The 23,893-nt window shown below is 55.0% G+C and overlaps 1 protein-coding gene across 1 annotated transcript in view; it reads right to left on the bottom strand.

Annotated features, from left to right (window-relative positions):
- Positions 1-206: 206 nt before the first annotated feature.
- Lhx4 (LIM homeobox 4) overlaps positions 207-23,893 on the bottom strand; it is a 37,271-nt gene continuing 13,584 nt past the window's right edge. The window contains exons 2-6 of the mRNA XM_076831975.2: positions 21,085-21,256; positions 7,635-7,837; positions 3,068-3,222; positions 2,596-2,767; positions 207-611 (exon numbers count right to left, since the gene is read on the bottom strand). Coding sequence (XP_076688090.1) covers positions 217-611; positions 2,596-2,767; positions 3,068-3,222; positions 7,635-7,837; positions 21,085-21,256 — 1,097 coding nt within the window. The 3' untranslated portion in view covers positions 207-216. The remainder of the gene's footprint in view (positions 612-2,595; positions 2,768-3,067; positions 3,223-7,634; positions 7,838-21,084; positions 21,257-23,893) is intronic.

The following is a 23,893-nucleotide window of genomic DNA, read 5'->3' on the forward strand; positions in this document are numbered from 1 at the left end:
TCCAGGCTGTCCCCCTGTGCCGTCTCAGCTGAGGCTGCTCTCCTGCCTCCTCCAAGAAAGCCGGGCTCAGCCTGCTAGGACCCAGCAGAGCACTTCCATTGAAAATAATGGAAATTCACATTGGCGCACTTTTGATCCTTAAGAGGCAAGTCTCCTTTGATCCTTGAAGATATTCTCTCAAACCAGGAGGACAGGTAGGGTGGGGAGGAGAGAAGTTTAAAAAGCAGGATGATCCATTTCATCAAGCCAAGAGGCTGGGCTAGTTGGAAAGTCGGGGTAGCCTACACTGCTTCCTGTGGAGATGTCAGAGGTGGGTCCCCCAGCCATGGCTCTCAGCGTCTGACTCACGCCCTGCCCTGCATGCGCAATGATGCCCAAATTACTGTCCACCGTGTAATCCAGCCCATTGAGCAAGGGAGCGTGGGATGGCAGGGACGAGATGGAGGATGGAGACTGGGGGATTCCATAGGGACTCCCATCCCTCAAGTCCTGATAGGATTGTCCTGTCCCGTCCATGGAGAAGTTCCCATTCATTAACTGTCCACCTGTAACGTCCCCCACGTTGCCATAAATCCTATTGGTGTGGCCAAGTTCTGAGAGAATTTGATCTTCTGTGGACAAAAGAATGGAGATTTATTGTCAGCTGCCAGGACTTCAGTGGTCTCTGCTCTTCACAACCTAGGAACCCATGACTGGGGAAGATACCCAAAGGCAGCAGCTGTCTCTCTGCCAAGCAAGGGTCAGACAGCAGCAAATCCACCTGACCTCCAGGGACCAACCCAGGTCAAGGGGTAAAATAAGAAACACCTGCAGAGACCAATTCTCAGGTCCCAGAAGGCTGGACATATATTTGATGAGCTGGTTGGCTCCGTGTATCTGGTGTACTAAAATATTCAGGCAACACTCAGGAGTATGAACACCCAGGGTTGGTGGGTGGTGTTATCACAAGTGACAAATATGTGCTGCCAAGATTTACTCTAAAAGCTTTCAATGAGAAAAGTGCTTAGTTTCACTGGCTGGGAAACAAGCAGGCCTGTAGGATAGAACCAAGCTGGGGACCTTGTTAGACATGTGTACAAAATCCTTCTGGTCTACCCAGAAAGGAGGTTCACTATCAAAGGACTTGGCTTCTCTCTATTCAATAAGCTCTTCACTGGGGGCAAAAATTATTTAAGGCCACTGGACCCTCTTGTCTCTTGAGCCATTTCATTAAGGGGATCTAGTGCAATCTTTACCACATGAAAGAATTCATCTCTCCAACAGAGGCCAGAAATTTTAGCCTTAAGAAATAAAGGATTTTATAAATGCCCAGAGAGACTAATGCTATGTCAGTCTGGGACCCATTGCACCCAACAGGAATGCCTTAACAATACTGGATTTCAGGCGTGGATCTCAACAGCTCAGATGAGATTAGGTGACTTTCCCAATCCTGCCAAGTGGACAGGTGAGAATGGGGTCCTGGGCCTTCGGACCTGTAGGTCCCAGCAGACCTCCCGGCTGAGCCTCCTCCTCTCAGACACTGTGCTCCTCTGGCCACTCATTCCTCCCTCTGTCCCACAGACTCTTCCACTTTTCCACCTGGGCTAAGAGGCCTCCCTACACTATTCAAAACCCATCCCTCAGAGACCTCCCATGCCACCCGTGAAAATGTAAAAGCAAGGGGCAAGGGAAGGCTGATGTCCTTCAAAGGGAGCAGGATGCAGAAGGCTCAGCTCCACTCTAAAATGGCCATGATTTGGCCCTTTGGCGATGGGAGCCACTGGCTCCTGTAGGGACAGTCACACTTCCTGAGTACAAGTGTGCTTAGCTTTCCCCCCGGGAACGTCGACAGCTGGTGTGTTCACTGAGCCCAATGACTGAGATGACGTGCGGGGGCACTCCCCATTTATAGATGGGAAGACAGCAGCTCATGAAAAATGAGTTGCTCTAATAGAGCCACCCTGCAAGCCAGGCTTCTGATCAGTGTCCTTGCCGTCCCCAACAGAAGTCCTTCCCCATTTGCGAACTCGGTAACTGAGAGCAGGTAGGGTTATTTGTGAACAACCTGGGGAACCACTGTGTGCAGTAATTTGCAATTTTGCTGATGCCCCAATCTGAACAGAGCGCATGCTGCGAAGCTCATGTGCCGGGTCAGGAGGAAGCAAGTGCCCTGCTCACATGCACTCACAGCACTGATCTCCAGGAAGAGGCCTGTTGAGCGTGCTTCCTGTCACCAGGATAGGAGGACGGGGTTCCTTTGGGGACCATAGGAGGTGGCCAGTGTCCCCACAAAAGGGAGAGGTGCAGGAACAGGGCTGGGGCAAGCGCTGAGATGCAGCCCTCTGTTCACAGCTGGGTGGTCTGGTGAGGGCACCCCAGTCAGCAGGAAATGAGGAGGACCTCAGGGCCATGAGTAGGGCCTGGCTGCACCCCATGGACCTGTTCCTCTCCTTTTCTATTCCCTGTCCCGCCCTGAAGGGCCCTAGCACCTTCCCCATCCTTTACTGAGGTCTTGGGAGGGCCAAGGCCTGAAGAAAGAGCCGCCTGTGAGCCAGGGCCTGCTGTTCCCCAGGGGACTTCCCTAGGACCTCGGCCTCGCCCCCCAGCCCTGCTCACCTCGGAAGCTCAGCTCACTGTCACTAACCCCACAGTCCTCTGCCGAGCTCTCCTTCTCCTGCTTGCTGCCTCCCCGGCTCCTCTTGACGCTCTTATAGAACTGTCCCCAGCGATGCCGCCCTGCGTCCTTCTTCAAGCGTTTCTCCTTGGCCCTCCTGTTCTGAAACCAAACCTGCCACAAAGCACAAGGGACACAGGGGGAGTGCGCCATCAGCCCAAAGCCTCCAGGACCCAAACGCAGGTGGCTGGAGACTAAAACCTATTCTCCCGCCCCTGCTCTCTCCAGCCTGGGCCTCTGAACTCTGCCTGAGATTCTGGCTAACACCCCCAGGGACACAGGGTCACGGCCCTGAGCCCAACTGCCCATGGGGATGGGTGATGTCACAGCAGTTCCTGGCTCTGGACACCACACTCTGTCCCTCTCTGCCAGCGGCCCAGATCCCCAGAGGGCAAAGGAGGGCTGGCCTCTAACCTGAACAACCCTCATGTCCAGGCCTGTCTCCGAGGACAGCTGCTCCCTCACGTGGCGCGCGGGTTTCGGGGAGTTCTTGTAGGCGTTCTTTAGTGTCTCCAGCTGCTTGGCTGTGATGGTGGTCCGTGGCCGCTTGGCTCCAGCCTCCGAGTCATCTGCAATGAAAACCACCCCTGACTGGATCAGCGGGTTGGAAGCAGCTGGGCCTCCTCCTTCCTTCCCCGCCAGGTAGTAGAACACTTGCTCTGTGTAGGGCTGGGGAAGAGGGCGAGCATCACCATGGCGTGGTCCCCACCCCTGCAGCCTCCACAGCACTGAAAGTGAGGTGCACTGCCCCCATGTCCCTGGCCTCTGGCTCCCCTCCAGAGCCTCCATCTCCCCTGGTCCCACCTCATGGCCTCTGCCATGGCCTCCCTGGGCTCCCAACTGGGGACAGCCTGCACCTCACTCGCCGTCCAAGCAGTGTTTATGATCTACTGGTGGCTTATAAAGTCAATCTAGTCAATCAAAACTAAAAGAGGAAACAGGATGAATAGACAGAGCAGTGTTTCATGAAACTTGTTCACTTTCCCTGTTTGAATGTGCGCCCTGAGTTGAAATGTGAAGTGAGCTTCTCACAGTGGATCTTAGTCAATATTTTTTGAAAAGCACTGAGTTCAGGAGTGTTCCAGGTAACGCACTGGTCAACACAGAGCGTTTGATGGGTTTTGAACAGAAGAACCTCGAGTCTCTGTTAGCTAAAGGCTGGTTTGTTCCATTCCCAGTCAGGCACAGAGAGGCAGCGGGGGTGCTCAGTACCACACAGTCGTGCAAACAGCTTGTGCCTCACCTGGGACTTGGGCACAGCTCTCCCCCTCTGCACAGTGGCCCTGGAGGACACTAAGAATAAAGGCCACTGCAGGCTCCTGGTTCTCTGTGCCCCTCACATGTATACTTCAGAGCCTCTGCTACATTCCTGTCCTCTTCCCTGCCTCTTCTCCTTTAAGAACATTCAAGAAAAACCTCTTAGGAACAACAATAATAGGCAACACTTATTAAGCACCTTCTGTGTGCCTGGTTCACTACAAGCTTTGTAGGCAGTCAGTCCCCACAATTCTAAAAGGTTCTCCAAGTAGAAGACCTAGGTGTGGCCTTCTTGGCCCTGGGCAACTGACTTGGGCAAGCAGCCTCACCGTCTGAAGCTTGGGGAGCAACACCTGCCCTTGGGGAGCCATGTGTTCTAGGGGGTTAAGCAGTGGCGCAGCTGGGGCCGCAATACACGCACACACACAGCAGAGGGTAGAGGCCCAGTGTCCTCTCTCCTCCTTGGGCTGTTTCCCAGCATAAGCCACTGTCATCCCAGGACCATCGCAGAACCACTCTCACCCATCTCCCTCCCTGGAGTCCAGGACCCAAGGCAGGGGTGCAGAACAGAACCCCCATGCTTAGAGAGTAAGGCCAACACAGACAACCTCCACAATTTGTGAAATTCTAGAGCTCGACATGACGTTGTTTGCTGCAAACTTGAATTATGCAGACATGAAATGGTGTACTTTTAAAATATGTATAGAGTCTTCATGGATAAACTTTTAAATAATAAAACTATGAAAACTATGTGAGCCGGGATGGTGGCATATGCCTCTGTATAGGACTAGATATGTCCCAGCTACTGGGGGCTGAGCGGGAGGCTAGCATGGGCCCAGGAGTTCAAGATCAGCCTGGGCAACACAGTGAGAGCCCGTCTCAAAGAAAGAAAAAAGAGTTTCAGTCGGGGGGAGTCACTTAATTTCAAAACAATCTTTCTTAGTGAATTAGAAATCATTTCACCACAGCAGACGGCAGCGCCCTTGGAGTTTACCTGTCACCCGCGTTGGTGGCCTTTGGTGGCGCACCATTGCTGTGTGTTCAGGGCTTTCTTCTTGTGATTACGGGGACTATTATGCTGTTATTTTAACATTCACTGTTATTATGATTTAAAATCTTTTTTATACCCTATAACAGTGTCATCCAAGTGTTCATTAAGTAGTGGCGGTAGTGCTCATGCTGAAAAATGCACCCGAAAATCAATAACTTTGGTGCGGAAGTTAAATGTGATAAAATGCTATGAGGAAGGCCAAGGGACACCACGATACCCCCGGCTGTTAATTTAGGAGAGAGCCTCGGCACGGTACTAAAGGTAATGCTGAGAAAATAAAAAGTAACATTAAGGCAGAGATCTCCTTCACAGGCTGTGGATCTGTATGCTGGCAGGGGGCCCCCTCCCCCCAGGTTTGCATTAATTCCTAGGGGAAAATTAGTCTCAATGTATGTTAGCGTTGAATTATGCAGGGTCTCCTAGAACTTATCCCTGATATAAAATGCGCCCCCATTATTTTGAAAATGCAGATATCCAAGGAGATGGAACAAATGAACAAAATCATTCATACTAAGGTGCAAATAGCTGATATATTAGATCCTTTGTTTAGCTCAAGGGAGGAAATTATAAGCCTAAAAGAAGACTTAGGAAGATAAGGAGAAATCACAACACATTCAAAGGCAGACAAATGTCCTCTGCTGCACCAAGGACCACCCGGCTATCCCAGGATGGAGTGGCTCCGCCTCCCTGACAGCCAGAGGACACCTGGGGAACAGGGCAGAGGTGCCTTCAGCTGCCTAAAACATGCCACACCTACCTGTCTGCATGTCTCTCCCACAGGAGTCTCACTCTTATTTAACACCCCAGTTCACAAGCCTCTTCCTGCTTAAACCTCCGGAGATAGCCCACAGGGGCAGCTTCTGTCCAGCCCCACATGTAGCTGAGAAGCCAAGACTCAGTCAGCTACACACCGTCCCAGAGGAGCCCCAAGTTCTTGGGGACGCCCACCCCGCCTCTGATGCCAAAGCCAGTGTCTCTCATTGTCCTGCAGAGGAGTGCCCCGCAGAGCAAATATTCTTCCATAAAATCACGAGCCCCACACGTCTTTCTTGCCTCCCCAGCTAGATTACGACCAGTCTATGTTTGTCTCCCTCTTCTCTCGAACCATCTCAGCACCATGAGATGCCGGCCGAGAGGACTCAGGGTCTAATGAACAAGTCCCTGAAGTGAGAACCGAGGATGGTGGTGCTTTTGTGATCTGTGGTGATGGGCATCAGGGTTCCAAAGGTGTCTCAGTGTCTTCGAGCCCACCTGAATCGGTGGCCTATTCCTGACCAGGCGCCCACTCTCTCATGACATCCTAATGAACCCAAAGCAACAGCGTGGAGTTTAAGGAACCAGAGCAGAGACCAGTCTTCAGAGGCCCTGGGTCTGCAGAGGAAGCAGATCAAAGTCCTCTGTCCAGCTGGCAAAGCCAGGGGTGTGAGGGTAATGGCAGAGAGGATCCCCAGAGAGACAGGAAACCTCTGCCATGAGCATCCCTGCCCCTCCCTTCCTCCCACCAAAGCCAAGGTTGGCGCAGCGAGTTCACCCAAGGGCCCCTATGAGTTCCTCTGTGTCCTCGCTGCCACAAAACCTATTTCATACTGCATTTATTAATCAAAAACCCAATTTCTCCATGTATTGATCAGATCCAGATAACATATGAGCTCAGGAAAGATCTGGAAGGAGATACATGAAACAGTTTTTGCTTTATTTATTTATTTCCATCAAGTCCAGACCTTGGACTCCTTTCCACTGTGGAACCCTAAATTGATAAAAATTCTAGGCAAAGGCAAAAGACCTTGATGTTCCATGAGTTGTGCATCTGAGATTCCTAGGTTGGGTGTGACCAAATCCCAAATTCAGATCTGGAGTAAGAAACCCCCACCCTGTGGGTGCAGCTTGGAATGAGAAGCCAGGGGTGGGGCTGCAGGAAGGAGGGAGTGGGGTGGCCTTCCTGAGGGGAGCCAGAATGAGCCCTGTCCAGGAGCTGGAGAGTCCTTAGGCTGCCCAAAAACAGGCCAGGGAGGGCAAGAGCAGCCTGGGCAGAGGTAAGGCAGGGTTCCCTGCTGATCTCAGCCTCCGCCCCACCTCCTGGGCAATGGCCCTGAGGCAAGGGCAGGGGTCAGTTATGTTGTTGAGTCCCAGTTGCGTCATTCAGCCCAATGCCCAGGCACTTGCTCCAATATCAGGCCTTCAGAAACAGCAGGGGGCAGCAGCCCTCAGTCCCTTCCCAAGACAGGAAACACCTGCAATGCAAGCCAACCCTCAGAGGGTCAGGCCACTGCTGGTCTCGCTGTCTGCAGCCTTCGAGGCATGGGAGTGCAGAGGTGAGTGCACCCCAAAGTCAACACTCAGGAGAACCCCGTATCCACCGCAGACCAAGCTCCAAGACTGCCCAGGCAAAGAGGCCACCAAGAGGATGACCAGAGGTCCCTGACTGCTGGAGCCCGCCGTGGAGTAGGGCAACAGCACATCTCCACAGCCAGAGCCTGATTCATGCTTCCACAAAGCCAGCGAGTGCAGCAGGTTAAGGGACCAGCATTAGCTCCTGGGGCTCTGGAAGAGGAGGCCCAGTACTGAAGGGGCCCAGAGGCGGGGCAGGCAGGGCTCAGGGAGGAGGACACCACAGGCAGAGGGAAGGGCCTGGCGGAGGCCTGAGGGGACATGTGCACGGGCAGGGACACTTACCGTTCTGCTTGGCCGTCTCGTAGTCTTCCTTGCAAACCAGCCGCCCATCCTCCATGAGGTAGAACTCGTCCCCAGTGGCCAGCTGCCGGCTGCAGATGATACAGGCGAAGCAGTGCAGGTGGTAGACAAAGTCCTGGGCCTTGCGGACCACCTGGGTCGGGGGGATGCCCTGCTGGCAGGCCGTGCATTTCGTGCCGAAGCGCCTGTCAGGGCAGCAGAAAAGGATTAGGGGGAAGAGGCATGCCCGGGGGGTATGCCCTCTCCCAGCCCTCTCCTAGCCCACCACTCCAGTGTCCCTGGGCCCCCGGGGACACCCAGACCATGTCCTCTGGGCCTCCAACTAGCTTCATGGCTTCAGGCTGGGCTCTTGCACCACCAATGAAGGGGTTGGACCAGAGCTAGTCACTAATGCCTTTCCTGAGGCCGACATCCCTGGGCTCCACATTGTCTGACTGACACCCATCCGTCATGGGGGCAGGGGGTGGGGTTTCTAGGGCCGTTCCTGGGCGGCTGTACCTTCCCCTCCAGGCTTCCTAGTCTTTCTGATGTGGTCTAACAGGGAACCACGTGGGAAGCCCCCAGAAGCCTTTCCCCAGAACAGAAGGCCCCAAAAGGCCAGGCAACAGCACAGGCCCACGTCCACACTGGCACTCTGAGAAAACATGCCTTGTCGGCAGAGCAGGCTCCCCATCTCTCCCTCCCCTCCCTCAGGACCAGGACGGCCCATCTCCTCCCTGTGGTGGTCCCAGGCAGGCCTAGCGAGGCGCGCTTTAGGACCCTGCAACATCCCAGGGCAAGAGGTCTGCAGATATGTTTGGAAAACGCTGCCGAAGGCCTCTCCTGGGTCTCTCCCTTCTGGACCTACATCAAGGCAAAAGAAAGTCATCCACTGCCACCCTGTGCTGGGACTAGGAAGGGAAGAGAAGCAGACAATTCAAAGAAGCAGCCGGCGGGGTCCTGGAAGCCTCTTTCCCCATGCTGCCCACAGAGATCCACAAAGCCACGCCAGGGTCACAGAGGCAAGAGGGAAACGAGGCCAGCGCCGCGGTGGGCAAGGAAGGGGTGCCTTGCAGCAGGTGAGCCTCCGCTGCTCCAGGAGGGAGGCGGCGGGGGCTCGGGAAGCAGGGGCAGAGTTTAAAACAGCAATCAACCTAATTATTCATGACACTTCACACGGCAGAACTTTATCTTCTTCAGGATGAAAGACTTCGCCTAATGGATCTGGGGAAGGTTTGATTTTAATGGTCCTTTTAACTAATGCTTATAGGCAGCCTGATTTCCCCTGAAAGGACAGTACATATTTCATCCACATTAATACCAAATAAATTAATTATGGTCATGGCTATCATGATGAATCCCAGATTAATGCAGAATGATGGGTCTCTTAAGCAGCAATGATACCTGCTGCGGGGGGCGGGGGCCTGCAACAGGCATGTCCAGCTGCAGCCTTGAACCACCCCCCACGGACATGGCATCCTGGAGGGAAGGGAGGGGTCTCCGTGTCTGCATGGTGAACTCCCCAGGAGCCAGAATGGTGATTGGAAGACTGCTCTTCTGAGACTGGTACAGAAGGGTGTTAGGGTGTGTCTACAACATGGCTTGGGACACCCAGGCTACTGAATCCCTAGGATGTCTCTTAATTTGGTGGGGGATATATGGAAGAGGCCTCTCAGAGCCCAAGTGCTCCACCTGAGATTCAGTGTAGGCTTCATGAACCACTCTTCCCCAGTTGTTCAGAATCCTGCCTCAGGAGGCCGTCCAGGTGTGTGTCAGAATTTCAAAGGGATTCAGGATCCAAAAAAGTCAGTTCTTATTTGTTGAATAATGAAATCACTGAAGAAAGACCCATGTCTTTAGAGGATGTACATGGAGTTGGGTGTGGTGGCACTTGCCTATAATCCCAGCAACTCGAGAGGCTAAGGCAGGAGGGTAGCAAGTGTCTGAGACCCTCCTCAGCAATTTAGCAAAGCCCTGAGCAACTTAGTGAAACCCCGTCTCAAAATAAATACAAAGGACTTGAGATGCAGCACGGTGGTAAAACACTCCCAGGTTCAATTCCTAGTACCAACCCCCCACCCAAAGGAAAAAAAATAAAAAGGAAAAGAAAGAAATAGAAGATGCGCATGGAGAAAGGAGATGGTAGTGGATGGCCCGCTCAGGAGGGTCCTGCCCCTCCAAGAGCACAGGGGAGAAACAGGTCCGCCCCTCAGTGCTGCCATGCCACCTGGGTCACAGGGAGGCAGCAGGCCGTCTGCATGTCTGGGGAACGGAGAGAAAGGAAGCCTAGCTATGTCTACTGGAGAGTGTTTCCAAAAGCCTCTGCCTTCCTATCTCATCCAGGTCCATCCCCAAAGCAGGCGGGAGTTACAACCAACAGAAACTCCACCAGGTCTGCCAGGAACCCTCCTGAGAAGCCACCCACATCTGCAGGGTGTGTCCAAACCCTTTGCTGAAAAGATGGGGCGGGGAGTGGCTCCAGAGAAGATCTAGACTTTCCCCCAAACAAATCCTCACGTGGAGGCCTGGGCAGAGGAGAGAACCCAGAGGAGAGTGGAGCCCTCCAGAAGCTTCTCCCACCATGGGACCAGGCCTCTCCCACCTCTAAAAGCAGAGAGGGCTTTCATAGCCAAGCCCAGTCGACACCAGAGCCCAGAGACATGAAAGATAACGGGGTATAAATTCAATCTACAAACCGACAGTGATTCATGCGCAGGGGGCAAGTGCACAAGAAAAATGAAAAACAAATGGACTTTCCCACCAGCGTTTTTTAGCAATTGAAGCAATTTTCCTGATTGTGGGATTTATACCGATGGTTAAGTGGGAGTTGCTCCTCATTACCTTTTCTCCCTGGAGCACAGCCAACGGGCCCTTGCCAAGGGGACCTCATGTGATCCTTGGCCCCCCGGGCTCCCCTGGCCTGGCCCGGCCCTAGAGCCACCCACCTCTAGCCAGAACCAGTGGACCCAGGATAAAGACAGTGACGAAGACACTGTCCCCAGGTTTCCAATCTTAGACCAGCCAGAGTCCCAGGGAGAGATGGCAGGCCACACAACTGTCCTGTGACAGGCAATAATGAGACACCCAGGCCTGGCTGGAATTCCCAGGCCCCAAACAAGGTAAAACTGCTACAGGGAGAACCATAGTCTGACCATTCTGACCAGATTCAAAGGATGCTGGGTGAGGGAGGAGGGGCTGGACCCGCCAAGGAAGCCGGCTTCTGGCAATTTCCAATTTCCTAGGCAGCCCACATGCCATACCAAGTACCTACTGTGTGCAGGGCCCTGCGCCTGTTGGAGGCTTAATGAATACTGGCCTTGCTTTCCAGAAAGACATTCCAGCCACCCATCCTCCTGGCCAGCCTCTGAGGACAGCCAGACTCCCAAGAAAGGAGCTGGAGCTGTCCAAAATGATGACAAAAGTGCAAAGAAGGGCTTGTGATGCCTCGTGGGGTTATTCCCTCCTCTGACCTACACCACTGGAGACCCTCTCTTATCCCTGCCCAGCACACAGTAGGCAAGCAACAAAGACCAACTGAATTATGGATGCGTGAACTCCTTAGTGCATGTGCCCGGGCAGTCAGGAGGGCCTGGCTCTGCACAGACAGCAGCGCCTTCCAGAGCCTCTGTGACGGGGAGTGAGTGGCAGGTGGAGAGGAGAACAGCAGTTAGTTTATAACACACGGAAGTGTGCATCCCACTTTGCTGTCACCAACGCATTCGTTCCACAAATGTCTCCCAAGGGTGATGCCTGAAACAGGTGAGGAACCGAGGCTCGAGAGGCCAGCCGCCGGCCCCAGCCACACAGCAAGTAGGAGAGCCAGCGTTTGAGCTCGTGCTTCTGCTGTGGCACATGATAGGTGGCAAAGGCAGCCACATCAGCTCTGATGCCCACCCTAGACTGGAACTTGAGTAAAGGACCCTGTGCCCCTCACAGCCCCACCCCCAGCAGCTCTGAGCTCGGAGCATGAGGCCTCAACCCTGAGATGTTGGGGCTGCCATGGGGGCCCTCAGCACCAGGGGTGTTGGCCCCAGCCCACCCCGCTGGCCCAGCTCACCCCGTTCCTACAGCAAGTACAGGCACGAGGGGCTGGGGAAGAGCTGGACATCACAGCTGGCTCTCAGGGGCCCCCTTGACCCTGGGAGGGGCCAGGCCTTCTCTCCTTGCCCACTCTCTTCCAGGGCTTGACCTGAGCCCTGTCTGTTAAGCTGTCCCCTTTGCTGCTCTCTGCAGCCTGGCTGGGCCTCTCACCAATGCAGGGACAAAGGTGAGGGGGTGGGATCCAGCAGGAAAAGGGCAACATACAGGGTCCATAGAACCTCCTAGAACAAGGGGCACGTAGACCACCGATGTCTGGCACATTCCTGATTTGAAGTGCTGTGATCAGACCCTGGTAACCATGTTGTGGTCACTCAACACCAACAAAGGTCACTGAGCTCTCGCTCACCATGTGCCCACTGTGTGTCCCACTCCACTGGGCCCTCTGTGTGTTCGTGATGCCCCTGTGTCCAGGACCTCAGCCCACAGCCCCGTCACACTCCACAGCACCACTGTACTAGGTACTGGGTGACCTGGCTCCTGACATCCCGTCACTCCCGCTGTGACTCTGGGTCCAGTGCCCTACAGACCACCCTCCCTGCCCTGCCCTCAGTCCTCTGACCTCTTCTTTTGAAGGTCACAGCCTTCACTCTTCACTGGATGGTCCTCCCAAGACCTGGTTAGGACCAAACTCTCCCGGCCACACCTCTGCTGGAACTTCCACCTCCCACTGCTGACCACTGCCTCCTGCCTGCCGCTCCCCACCCCCGCCTCCTCCAGTGCCCCTACCCAACCACTCAGGGAAACTGCGCTTCCCACCATGGCTGCCCCTGTCCCTCATGCCCAGGGCCCACTTCCCTCCTGCCCCACAGTGCACCCCCCCTTCCCTTGCACCCCCCCTTGGCCCTCCTGCCTTCCCTCAACCCCCCCTCCGCCCCAGCCCTGGGCAGCCGCACAGAGCTGAGGAAAAGCCCACCTGCCGCTGGGCTGCCTGAGCCCATGACAGCGCACCGGGGAGGCCACCTGACTGCTTCCCAGTCCTGTCCCTCTCCCGCCCCCAGACCCCTCCCCTCCAGGCCCATCCTCAGCTCCTGGGCCTCTCAGTTGGCAGCACAGCTTCCTGTTCCCCACGGTCCCCGGGCCCCCCACATGGCAGCTGTGGCTCTGGCTGACTCAGGCTTCCTACAGGGGGACCCCACCCCTGCCCCTGGGCACAGGGTGCCCTCCTCCTGCCTGACCAGCCTCCTCCCATCAGCACCCCGTTACTGCTGCTGCTTAAAGTAACCCTCAGCCCCACATCCCCACCTGCCACCACTCTCCTCTCCTTCCAAGGCAGAATCCTCGGAGGACGTCAAGAGGAGGCCTAGACGTGCGGGGATCCTCTTCAATCCATCCACTCGGGGTGCTGCCCGCCAGCCAACCCAGCCACACTTTGACCAGTCAAGAGCCAAGTCCAGTGGTCAGCTCCCGTCCTCCCTGGCCCTCCAGTGGGCTCTGTCCCCTTCCCTGGCAGCATGCCCACCTGGCCTCAGAACCAGTGCCCTGGTTGAGCCCCACTCACCCACCCCCGCCGACAGGCTCCCCACACCCTGTCTCTTCCTTGCCTGCTCCCTGGGAGTCCTGGGCCCCGACAGGCAGGTCCCACAGCTCCTCAGTTCCTTGGATGTCCAAACCCAAGCTCCTGCTCTTGCCCCAGAACCTGCCCATCTCAGATCACGTGATCTCATCCTTCCAGTTGCTCAGGCCAAAAGCCTGGGACACTCCATCTGATCTGTCAGCAGATCAGACCCCAAATTCCACCGAGTGTGGGACCACTCCTCATATCTCTGCAAGCACATGACAACAGGGCTTCTGTTCTGCTCACAGCTGAATCCAGGGCCTGGCACAGTGTCTGCCCAGGCTGCGTGTCCAGTGAGTGGATGGGTGGGCACCCCTATGGCATGTTTCCATCTATAGATGAGGAAACAAATTCAGAGAGGGTGAGTAACTGCCTGAGATCTCCCAGCTGAGAGCAGTGGACCTGAGATTTGAACACAGAACTCTTCCGAGGGGGGCCTCCCTTGCTCTTGGCCACTGGCAGGCAGTTGTGGGGACCAACCTGGAGCCCAAACCAGCCTCCCATGTGTTGGAGCTGACACAGTATGGGCACCATCCGGAGGAAGCCCAAAACTACACAACTTGGTTTTATGCTTTAATTGCTTGGTGGTGATTTACTATGGGCCATATATTTTTTCCCAGCTGCCACTTCCCTACATGTATTTCTTTTATCTATCACCACACTTGACAGGTAAGCTGCTGATATTTACTGTTACTGTATGTACCAATATTCCCAACATATATCACCACCCACTCTAAGGCCACCGCCATGTCATGGGCACATAAAGCTCTGCCCAAGTACGGTCAGCCTTCTCCAGACGTAGCCTGGGGTCATATCTGGAGAAGGCTGACAGCGAGAAGGCTGTTGGGGGAGGGGGACGCAGCCCCTCCAGTGCACACAGGCTCAGGCCCGCCTCCCTGGCTGGCAGTGATGTGCTTTTGGGTTTTTTTTTAAGTATAATGTTTCATTTTTAAGGAGCACTTGATATTACTATTTTGAGATGAGTGTGACTGCAAAAGCCCTAGAACCTGTGACCAAGTCCATCCTCCTCATTCAAAAAAGTGGGTCCCAGAGAGAGGTAGTGACATGCCTAAGATCACACAGCTCACTTCGTGGGAGAGAAGAGGTCAGGACGCAGCTCTCCCTTTTCTTTGGCGTCACATCATCTCCTTTTTTGGGAGCATTGATCAAGCTCATATATGCACCAGACACTTTCATGCCAATTACCTCATTTAAACCTCACAACAACCATTCTTACACGTATGTATTATCACAACTACTCTTACAGGTATGTATGGTGAGGGCTTGGAGCAGTCGGGTGGAGGGCCCAAGGCCACTCTCTCCTTCCCTGCTCTTGTCCCCCAGCACCTCATCTGCCTCCTCACTCCTGGTGGTAGCCATTACCAGGTGGGCAGAAGACTCACCTGGGGTGTTTGCACTAAAGCAGAAAAGCCGTCCCTGGCTCCTGATTCTCGGCCTACTTTGAACGCCCATGGCCCCTGGCAGCTGTGGCTGGACCATTCTTTGGGGAATCTTGTGTGACTGACCCTCTTAGCCTGCCTGGGGCATCTGCAGGTGGCTTGCTGATCTCTGAGTCCTAAGGTCCTTCCAGATCTAGGGCTTTATTCTCTCCGTTGGCGTGGCAGACACCGGCAGGCAGTGGAATGGATGTCTGGGGACACAGGCCCCAGCCAGTCTCAAGGCAAACCTGCTTCACTCAGCCATAACCCCGGCCGCAGAGCCAACCCTAGTCTGTGCTTTATCCTCAAAGTGGACTTCCAGGGACATGGAAGTTCCCCAGGGACCAGAATAACAAACCAGACCCCATCTCTGACCACCCTGGCTTGACCTTGGCCTGAGAATCAGCACAAGATGAAGTGGGGCCAGATCACGGGACCTTGAATGCCTGGAAGTCTCAGAAAGCAATGGGAGCACGGTGACAGAGCTGGGCCTGGCAGGAGGGGACATCTCATATTGCCTGGGGGGGGGGGGGACGGACGGTGGCAGGGAAATCTCCCAGGGTGCAGAGGTGTGGAATCAGGGGACTCGTAGGACAGAGGCTGGGAATGAACAGGAAGGCCTTTTCGGGGTGCCGGGACAATGGCCAGAGGTGAGAGGTGAAGGAGAAAAGGGGTGACCCTGGGCAAGTGAGAGCAGGGGCTTGCCGCAGCTGGCCGCTGTGTTTTCCCGGGGTGGAGGAAGGCTGCCCACACCTTTCACCCCCGTGTCAGCCAGACCCCCACCTTACTTGGGGACCCAGTTTCCACAGCCCAGATGCCATCTCTGGAGCTGATTCGCATCTACTTGGTTCCAAACCATTTCCTCCAAGCCAAGAAAGTCCCGGAGACGCAGTTTCCACAGATGTCAGGAGGCCTTCGCCCCAGGCTGGGTTCTGCGGGAGTGGGGCGGGAGCGCCCAGGCAGGCAGACAGATAATCCCGGACTCATCACGGGCTGATGTATGGCCTCCGGTCCCCAGGGGGAACTGCTGGGCTAAGTAATTGCTTCTGCCTTGATTACAGGCCGTCACAAATGACTGTGGGCCTGGTCCCACCAGTGTGTTTGACTCTTACAAATGTCCACAAGCACAGCCACTATCTGGACCATCTGATCGTTACCTTAAAAGGTTTAATTTGCTTAGCGAGGGAATTAGACTATAAACTATTCAGAAATTATGGAAAGCCACACGTCAAAGAGACCCTCCCCCTGTGGGTTCCTTAGCACATTTTGCTAGAGCATTGTGTGTGTGTGTGTGTGTGTGTGTGTGTGTGTGTGGCCTAACAGTGCATAGTTTATCAGAAATAAAAAGTGGCTCAGCAAAAGTCTGTCCCCAGGTTGGATCCATAAGCAACAACCAATCCCAGAATTGCAAGAGCCTCTTCCTGGCACAGGTAGAGGCCAGCAGCTCCTGCCAGAGCCGGACACTCTGTGAAGGGAAGGCAAGGGCAGCAGTGTCTGCCCCAAAGCTCTGGACCATGCCAGGTGAGGGAAATTCAAAGTCCTTCTCACAGGGACATCCTGTGAGGGGAACTGCTGACAGCTCCTGCCCCACACCCACACTAGAATGTGGCCATGTGCTCCTACCACTGCCACTGGACACAGCCTGACCTCCATACCCAGACCTGTCTGCCCCAGGCCTTCTGCAGCCACACCACCCCCAGCCTGCAACCCCAAGACTCCTCTCCTATTCTTCCCTATTCCATGCACCTTCACGACTTGATGAGAACAATGATAATCCCTGAGCACTTACTTCAGGTTACTGGATTCTCATAGTAACTCAAAAAAATCAGAATTTTGAGATGGAAATGTGAGGTTCAAGTTGACACCCAGCCTGGACTCGAACTTTCCACCTACTGCCAAGAGAGTTGATTAAGCCTGACTTCCCCAGGTGACCCCATGTCCTGGGACCTCTGCCCAGAACGGAGGTCCTGGTCACCCAAGGAAGCGGTCAAGGTTCCCAGTGAAGTCCCCTTTGCAGCCAGCAAACCCCACCGTGATGGCTGAGTGTGAGGCAGAGCTGAAACCCCGGCGGCTGGCCTACCTGCTGCTGACTGAGGCTGCCCGAGACTGACTGGCCAGGAGAGGCCTGCAAGCCACCCGGGAACGACTGCGCCACCCACCCAGCAGTCCTGTACAGCTCTGGTGACACAGGCTCTCCATTCCACCAGGGACCCAGCAGGGACCCAGCAGTACCCATCCCTGCCCACCCAGCAGGGAAAGGGCCTCCGGGGCAAGGAGACACTCCTGAGGACGTGATGCTTCAGACAGGCGCCTCCAGGTGACAGCATCCTAGAGCCCCGGCACTTCCCCCATGGCCCCCCGGATGGGCTCCTGTGAGTGTGACTCCTGGTGGTCGGAGGGCTTGAAGCTCCCCACTGGCCTGGAATGTCCTCCACGGCTTGCCCTGTACTGCAAAACCTGTGTGAGTCTGCCCTCTCTTCACCTCTATAGTGACGTGGTTTGTATCCTAATAATCAATGGTTTCTCTCCCAAGTATTCACATAACTCAACCCAGCTTGTTTGTCCTGTGGTTTAGCCCCCCCATGCTGCCAGGCTACCCCCCCGCCAGCTCTGAGAACCTCTAAGCAGTTAAGTCACCTCCACAGGAAGCCCTCAGAGCTGGGTGGTGGAGAGTTGGAACAGGGACCAGGAAAGGCTGGAGCAGGCCCAGCTGGGAGGGACCTCTGGAAGCCTGGCCCTCGGGGGAGCAGGTCAAGAGACACATCGGGGTTGGATACCCAGAGATATCCCTGGAGACTGGGTTGGCCACGGTCACCCCCGCTCTCCTTCCCAACTCTGGGCTCCTGTGAGCCGCTCTAGACAGACAAGGGAAGGCCTGGCTATTCGTTTACTGACACACAGCTAAAAAGAAGGTCGGGGATCCAAGAGCTTCACTGGGGGTCACCAAGCCTGCTCGTGACTCCTTTGGCAGAGTTCTCCTGCGTGCAGGCCTCTTTTAAAGCATATGAATTCCTGTTTCCTGAAGAGGATGCTAAAAGCCAGAGATGATAAGGAACTTGCCCAAGGGCACCCCCTTAGCCACTGACGAAGCTGGCACCGGAAGCCCGCCCTCGGAGCAGAGCACCTGTCCTGTCTGCACTGTGCTTTGGAGTCGGCAGCTGCCAGGCTCCTCAGGGAACCTCGCTGGTGAGGAGGCGGAGACCCAGGAGTCCTCTCCCAACCCCTCACTCTCCAGGCCCTTGTCCCTTTGTAGGGAGACATGGGACCTGGGACATGCAGTACGAGGAGTTGTTGGCTCTCGGCTGGCGTTGCGCACTGCACGAGGCCCCAGAACGTACCACGAGGGGTGGGCTCTCCTGATGCCTAAAGGCCCCCCGTGCTCAGAGCCAATGACAGCCCCATCGACGCATTAGTCCTCAGGGCCGCTCCTCTTGGGTCTCAGAATTTTATTTCCTTCAGAGAAAGGAAGCCAAGGACCCGTGAAGCAAAAACAGCAAACAAGAAAAATCAGTTGCTGATACTGAGCAAGACAGACTTCAACAGCCCCCAAAGAAAAATGCAACAACCACAGAGTGCCACCTCCAGGCACCACTTCTTTCTTGGTCTGGCTACACACCAACATCGCCCTCTGCTGCCCGTCACCAGCATCACTACAGCTCCCTGGCCCAAGACTGGGGGAGTCCTGACCCCCTGCTGGGGTCGCTCTTACCATCACCCACTTCACTGTAAAGCCACACACAGAACACAAGCGGAGGACGCCCCCAGGGCTTGTGCAGGGCAGCCCCCCCACTCCTGTGGACAAACAGGTGAAAATATGGACCCTTTGCAGGGAGACCGGGGACCGCCATGTGCTGAGCATGTGGCCTGGGAAGGAACCTGCTTAGCAAATGCCACACAAGGAGGCCCTGGCCCCTGGGGCTTGCGAGGCCACAGTGCGGAGCCGCAGAGCCAGCGAGCCCTGGCTGGGCCTCTGAGCAGGAATGGGCGGCCGCTCCCAGAAAATCCCCGGTGCTTTTCCACCTCTTTTTCCTTTAAGCGGCATTTGCAGAGGATGCTCCCTCTCCCGTGACCAAACCCCTCGACCAAGAGCACTCTGAAGTCTAGTGGACAAATTCAAATACAAGGCACCTGCCATTCCTCTGGTGGGACTCCCAGAGCTGATTGTGAGACAAGAGAGGGACCTGAGGTCCAGGACTGCCCCACCCTCCTTCCCTGTCCTTATCTACGACGGGGCCTGCAGCTGTGATTTCCTGTACCCAACGGCCACGGCAAATCCAAGTGTCCTCTCTGGGGACTTGGGAGGCACCAGTCTTCACCTCTGACTGGCCCTCCATTGGAAGGGGGACAATCACCTCAGCTTTAAGTCCCCGGCCCCTCACAGCACCCACCGCAGAGCTAAAGGCTCAGATTCAGCACCAAACCTGTGGCCAGCTCCCCGGGTTGCCAGCCCTGACCTGGGGCATTCACAGAGCAGAGCACATCCTGGGGACAAGGGGAATGAGAGCAGCTAAAGGACGGGCCTCTGCCCTTCCCACAGCCTGGGGCTTCCTGACTGGCAAGACAAGACACAGAAGCAACTTGTCACCAAAGCCCTTGAGGCTTGTGATTTACTCCTTGTTCCTCAAACCCAGAGACCAGTGGTGGCCTGTGGTCAAGGCTAAGGCCAAGTGCTTATGTGGGGGACAGAAAAATGAATAGCATATAGGCCTTTGCTCCAGCCAACACAGAGAGATGACCAGTGCAAACACAGAGCAGGAGGATGGGTGGCCCTTAAGAGGGTGGCCATCTTCCCTGGGGGAGGAAGCACCCTTCTCCCAACAGCAGACTGGCCCTGGGGCAAAGCTGATGGACGTGGGGGTGGCTGGGCAGCTTCTGCCCCTGCCCTCCTGCAGCACAGGTGATGTGCACATACACAGGGAGGCAGTCATAGGCATCGAACCAGAGTGTGATGGTGACAATGAGCACGACCCTCTGAGCCAGCCAGGGGTGGCCCAGTGGCTCCAGGATCCATGACAGGCTCTTCCACTCACACGGAATAAAGAGGTTTGAGAATCTTCCAAAATTGAAACCTCATATTCCTTGCAGTTAACCTCGGGGAGGACCCAGAGGACCCTGTGTGCTGGGTCGGGGCTGTCGTTTCTCCTGCTTCTCTTCCCTGCTCCTCCCATGTCAAGAGGGTGTGCACCAGCTCCGGGGGCTGGCCCTTTGCTTTGAATGTTTCAGGCCTTGGGCAGCCTCCCCCACAGCCCCACTTCATTCCTCTGAGTCACCCAGGGCTCAGTGTCACTGACTGGTGTCACCCCCTCCAGCCCTTGTTCTTGGCTTTGCTGTGACGCATGGTCCCTGTTGACTAATAGGAGAGAAGTCCCCATCTAAGTGGCACTAAAGCCAATTCCAGGAGGCTTCCTCACCCGAACCCAAAGCTCTGCCAGAATTTTTTGGATGGACCCAACCCAAGAATAAAAGACCCAAAACCGTCTTAAAAGCCACCCCTGGGAGGTCACCAGGTGAGCAGAGGGAATGGAGGGAGGGAAGGGGGAATGGGAGTAGGAAAGACAGCAGAATGAGTCGCACATCACTCTCCTATGTCATATATGAAAACACGACCAGTGTCACTCCACATCACGCACCACCGCAGGAGCGGGGAGTTACGCTCCATGTGCACGACAGGCCAAAATATGTCCTATTGTCATGTATAACTAAGAACAACAACAAAAAGCCACCCCTCAGGTGACAGTCACCTGCCTAAGAACTTTACACATGTTGACCTATTTGAAGCTAATAACAACCTAATGAGGTAGGAACTATTATTAGCAGCCCTGTTTTACAGATAGAAAAAAGGGGGAACCAGAGAAGGTAAGTAATTGCCCATGAATGCACAGCCAATAACTGGGTTCAGGCTCTTCACTGTCACAGGAGAGCGCCTCTTCATCATGTTTCCATCTACACTGGCAACGCTGATGGCGCCAGGCTTGACTCCCACCAGGGCGATTATTCCAAGCCTCTGGGGCCCTTGAAACAGCCTGGTGGGGCAGAACTAAAGCACCCTCTGAACGTCTGCAATGAAACAGCCAAGTGCCCTGGGGCCCCAGTTCACCAGGACAGAAAGAGCGACTCCTTACAGATGTGCAGAAATCCTCCCCCGGGGAAGCTGGTCCCCGCTCCCGCCAGCTCAGGTGAGGCCTGGCTGGTGATCAGAAGGGGACCCCAATGAGGGGTATCCTCTCACCAGCAGGATTCACCCACCCCAGCCAGGGGCGTCCTCTGCCCCCCCCACCACAGCAGACATCCCCCTCGCTGCACGGGGCGGGCAGGGACAGGCCAGGCGAGGGAAGGGGCTGCCAGGGTCCCCACGTACTTGAAGAAGTCCTCCTTGCAGTAGACGCTGCCCGCTCTGGAGAAGCACCGGTCGGCCAGCTGCATCTGGCAGTCTGCACACTTGAGGCAGGAGCTGTGCCAGTGTCTGTCCAGGACCTTCAGGATGAACTTGTCCAGGATATGCTGGTTGCAGCCAGCGCACTGGGGGATCTCTGTGGAGAGAAGGGAGAGGCAGCGTGAGCCTTCACCTAGCCCTGCTGACCAGCCCAGGCCCTGGGGACACCTTCCCACCCTGTCTGTGCAGGAGCGACATGACCCAGACCCTCAAGGCTGCCACCTGTTCTCCGTGGGGTGAAGCTGTGCCGAGAACCTCGGCCCCAGTGAGTCCCAGCTTGCCATGGGCTGCAGGAGAGGCCCTCTGGCCTGCGAAGCAAGTTATATGGGGGTGGGGGCCACACAGGGCAGCGGAGAAGGCCAGGCCCAAGGTGCTCCTGGAGAGGGAACCTCAATGTTGGCATGAATTGCAACAGGTACCGTGGATTGGCTCCAACAGTATCCTTCCTGAATGCCTTCCTGCGCCGCGACAGGGGAGTTACACACTGATTTTCCAGATCTCCCTGCAGCTCTGATTCTGAGTTCTAACTCAGGGGACAGCTGCGGGGTAGGCTCCCCTTGTACTGGTGTGGACCATGGCAAAGGTGGTGAGTTGCTCTGGTTGAAAGGTCCTGATGGATCATGGCAAAGGCACGGAAATCCTGGGGGCCTGGGGGCTGTCCCTGGAACCTTGGCCTAGAGCTGTCTCTGCTGAGTTGAAAGCCACCTAAGACCTGGTAATGAATCACTTTCCACTTAAACCGTGAAAGTGGAATCTGTTGTCTGCAACTGAACCCTAGCCTCTGCCTCCCGCCGTTCCTGTCTGGCTTCCTATCCAAGGTCTGTTGCTCGGACATCCCATCTCTTTGCTCAGAGAGTTGATAGTATTTTGAGTCATCAAATATTCCAAAATCTACAAAATGGTCAAGCTTCCATGGTTGGGTAAACAAATAATGCTAGGGTCTCTAACCACTTCCCCTGTAACCCCGCCAAAGGGGAAGGTACCTATAGCATCCTTGTGACCTAGGGCCTCTGAGGTCCCCAATCTGGGGCTTTCCACCCGCTATAGACAGCTCTCTGCTAATGTCTGTCTGCATGCAGTCTTCTCACTAAAAGGGGGATCCTGAAGAGGCAGGAGCCCTGTGTCCTTCTCACCAGAAACAGGTGCCTGGCATGCAAGGGTATCCCCGTGAATGTTGATCTCTGAGTAACAACTGGGGGAATCCTTGGGACCAAAGTGGACCAAGGTGACACCGTTGCTCAATACCTCAGAGACACTCCACAATGTCCCCAGGTTCCTAAAACCAAATCTCACAGGAATCACACGTGTTTGTCCATTCATATCGTGTTCATGGTTGAAATTAACTCTTAAAATGTTAGTGAATTAGGGAATTCTCAAAGCACTGGGAGAAAACTTTAACACATGAAAACCTATACAGAGAGAAGGCTTTCTCACGTTAAGACACTTGTATTTAAAATGGGCTATTGGGTAAATGCTATCTGTAGCCCTAGGTGCGCAAGCGCTGGCCTTGAGCCAGTTAAGTCCAGTCCCACCTGCTCCCTGATGACGTCAGCACAAGGAGCATCTGCATAAAAGTCAGACCCACAAGCCAGTGACTTGCCTTCCCCCCTGCTCAGGCCAAGAACCAGGAGCCACTCTGGGGAGTCGCATGCAGGCGTGGACACTGCCAACTGTCCCTGTCCTGTGGGATTTTTCCATTTCAAAGGGTTTCCTCCTTGAGAAAGAAACTGTTGGATTCATAAGTACTTGTCCAGAAGGTCCCATGTGCCCGACGAAGTGCCAAGCACACCGTGGCTACAAGAATGTCCATGTAATAAGAGGGGACAGGAAGGACCCCTGAGTGGGCGAATCCTCCTCTACGCCTTCACCTTGGACACATTATTGAGCTCCTGGGCTCCAGCTCCCACTGTGAGAAGGAGGTGGTGCTGCCCACTGGGCTCAGGGGCCTTTTGTGAAGCGTCCAGGAAGGAACCCGTGAAAACTCCACGCAGGCAAACTAGATTCCGGAGGCAGACGTCTTCACAGGGTGCTCCACTAACACTCTGAGCACCAGGGAACTCTGGTGGCCCTGGGCAGCGGAGGCAGGAGGCAGCCGGGCCCCAGAACCTCCCTGGCTCCTGGACCAGTAAGGCCACAAGTCCTGCCGGGAGGTTGCCATGTAGGGGCCTTGGAGGAAGGCTGGGCTCTCTCCTCCAGCCACACAGAGCAGGAGACGGGGGCGTATGCCCACAGAATTCATCTGCAGCAAGGTTTGTGCCCGGAGATCTAACCACGCTGAGGGTGCCAGCGTTGACTCCCAGACCCCAACACTAAAGCAGACAGACAGTCCTTTCAGCTTGGAGCCATGTTTCTGCCAGGTCACGGTGGGCTGCCCAAAGTAGGGGTCCCCATGCAACCAAAGTGGGCCTTGGGACAAAGTGGGCCCTGGGGATTGGCACAAAGGTAAGAGGTACACTAAGGGTGACTGTGAGTTAAAAAATAAAAACCTTTCCCACTATATTCCACTGTTGATTGGTTGAGAGATGATTGTTTGTTTGTTTTAAGATAATTTAGAAAGAGCTTCCACAGTAATAAAGCTGGGGAAGCTGGGGCTGGGGCTATGGCTCAGTGGTAGAGCACTCGCCTAGCATGTGTGAGGCACTGGGTTCGATTCTCAGCACCACATAAAAATAAATAAAAATAAAGGTCCATTGACAACTAAAAAAAAATTATATATTTAAAAAATAACAGGGAA

This window comes from Callospermophilus lateralis, chromosome 13 (genome assembly GCF_048772815.1).
Source record: "Callospermophilus lateralis isolate mCalLat2 chromosome 13, mCalLat2.hap1, whole genome shotgun sequence".
Lineage (NCBI taxonomy): Eukaryota > Metazoa > Chordata > Mammalia > Rodentia > Sciuridae > Callospermophilus > Callospermophilus lateralis.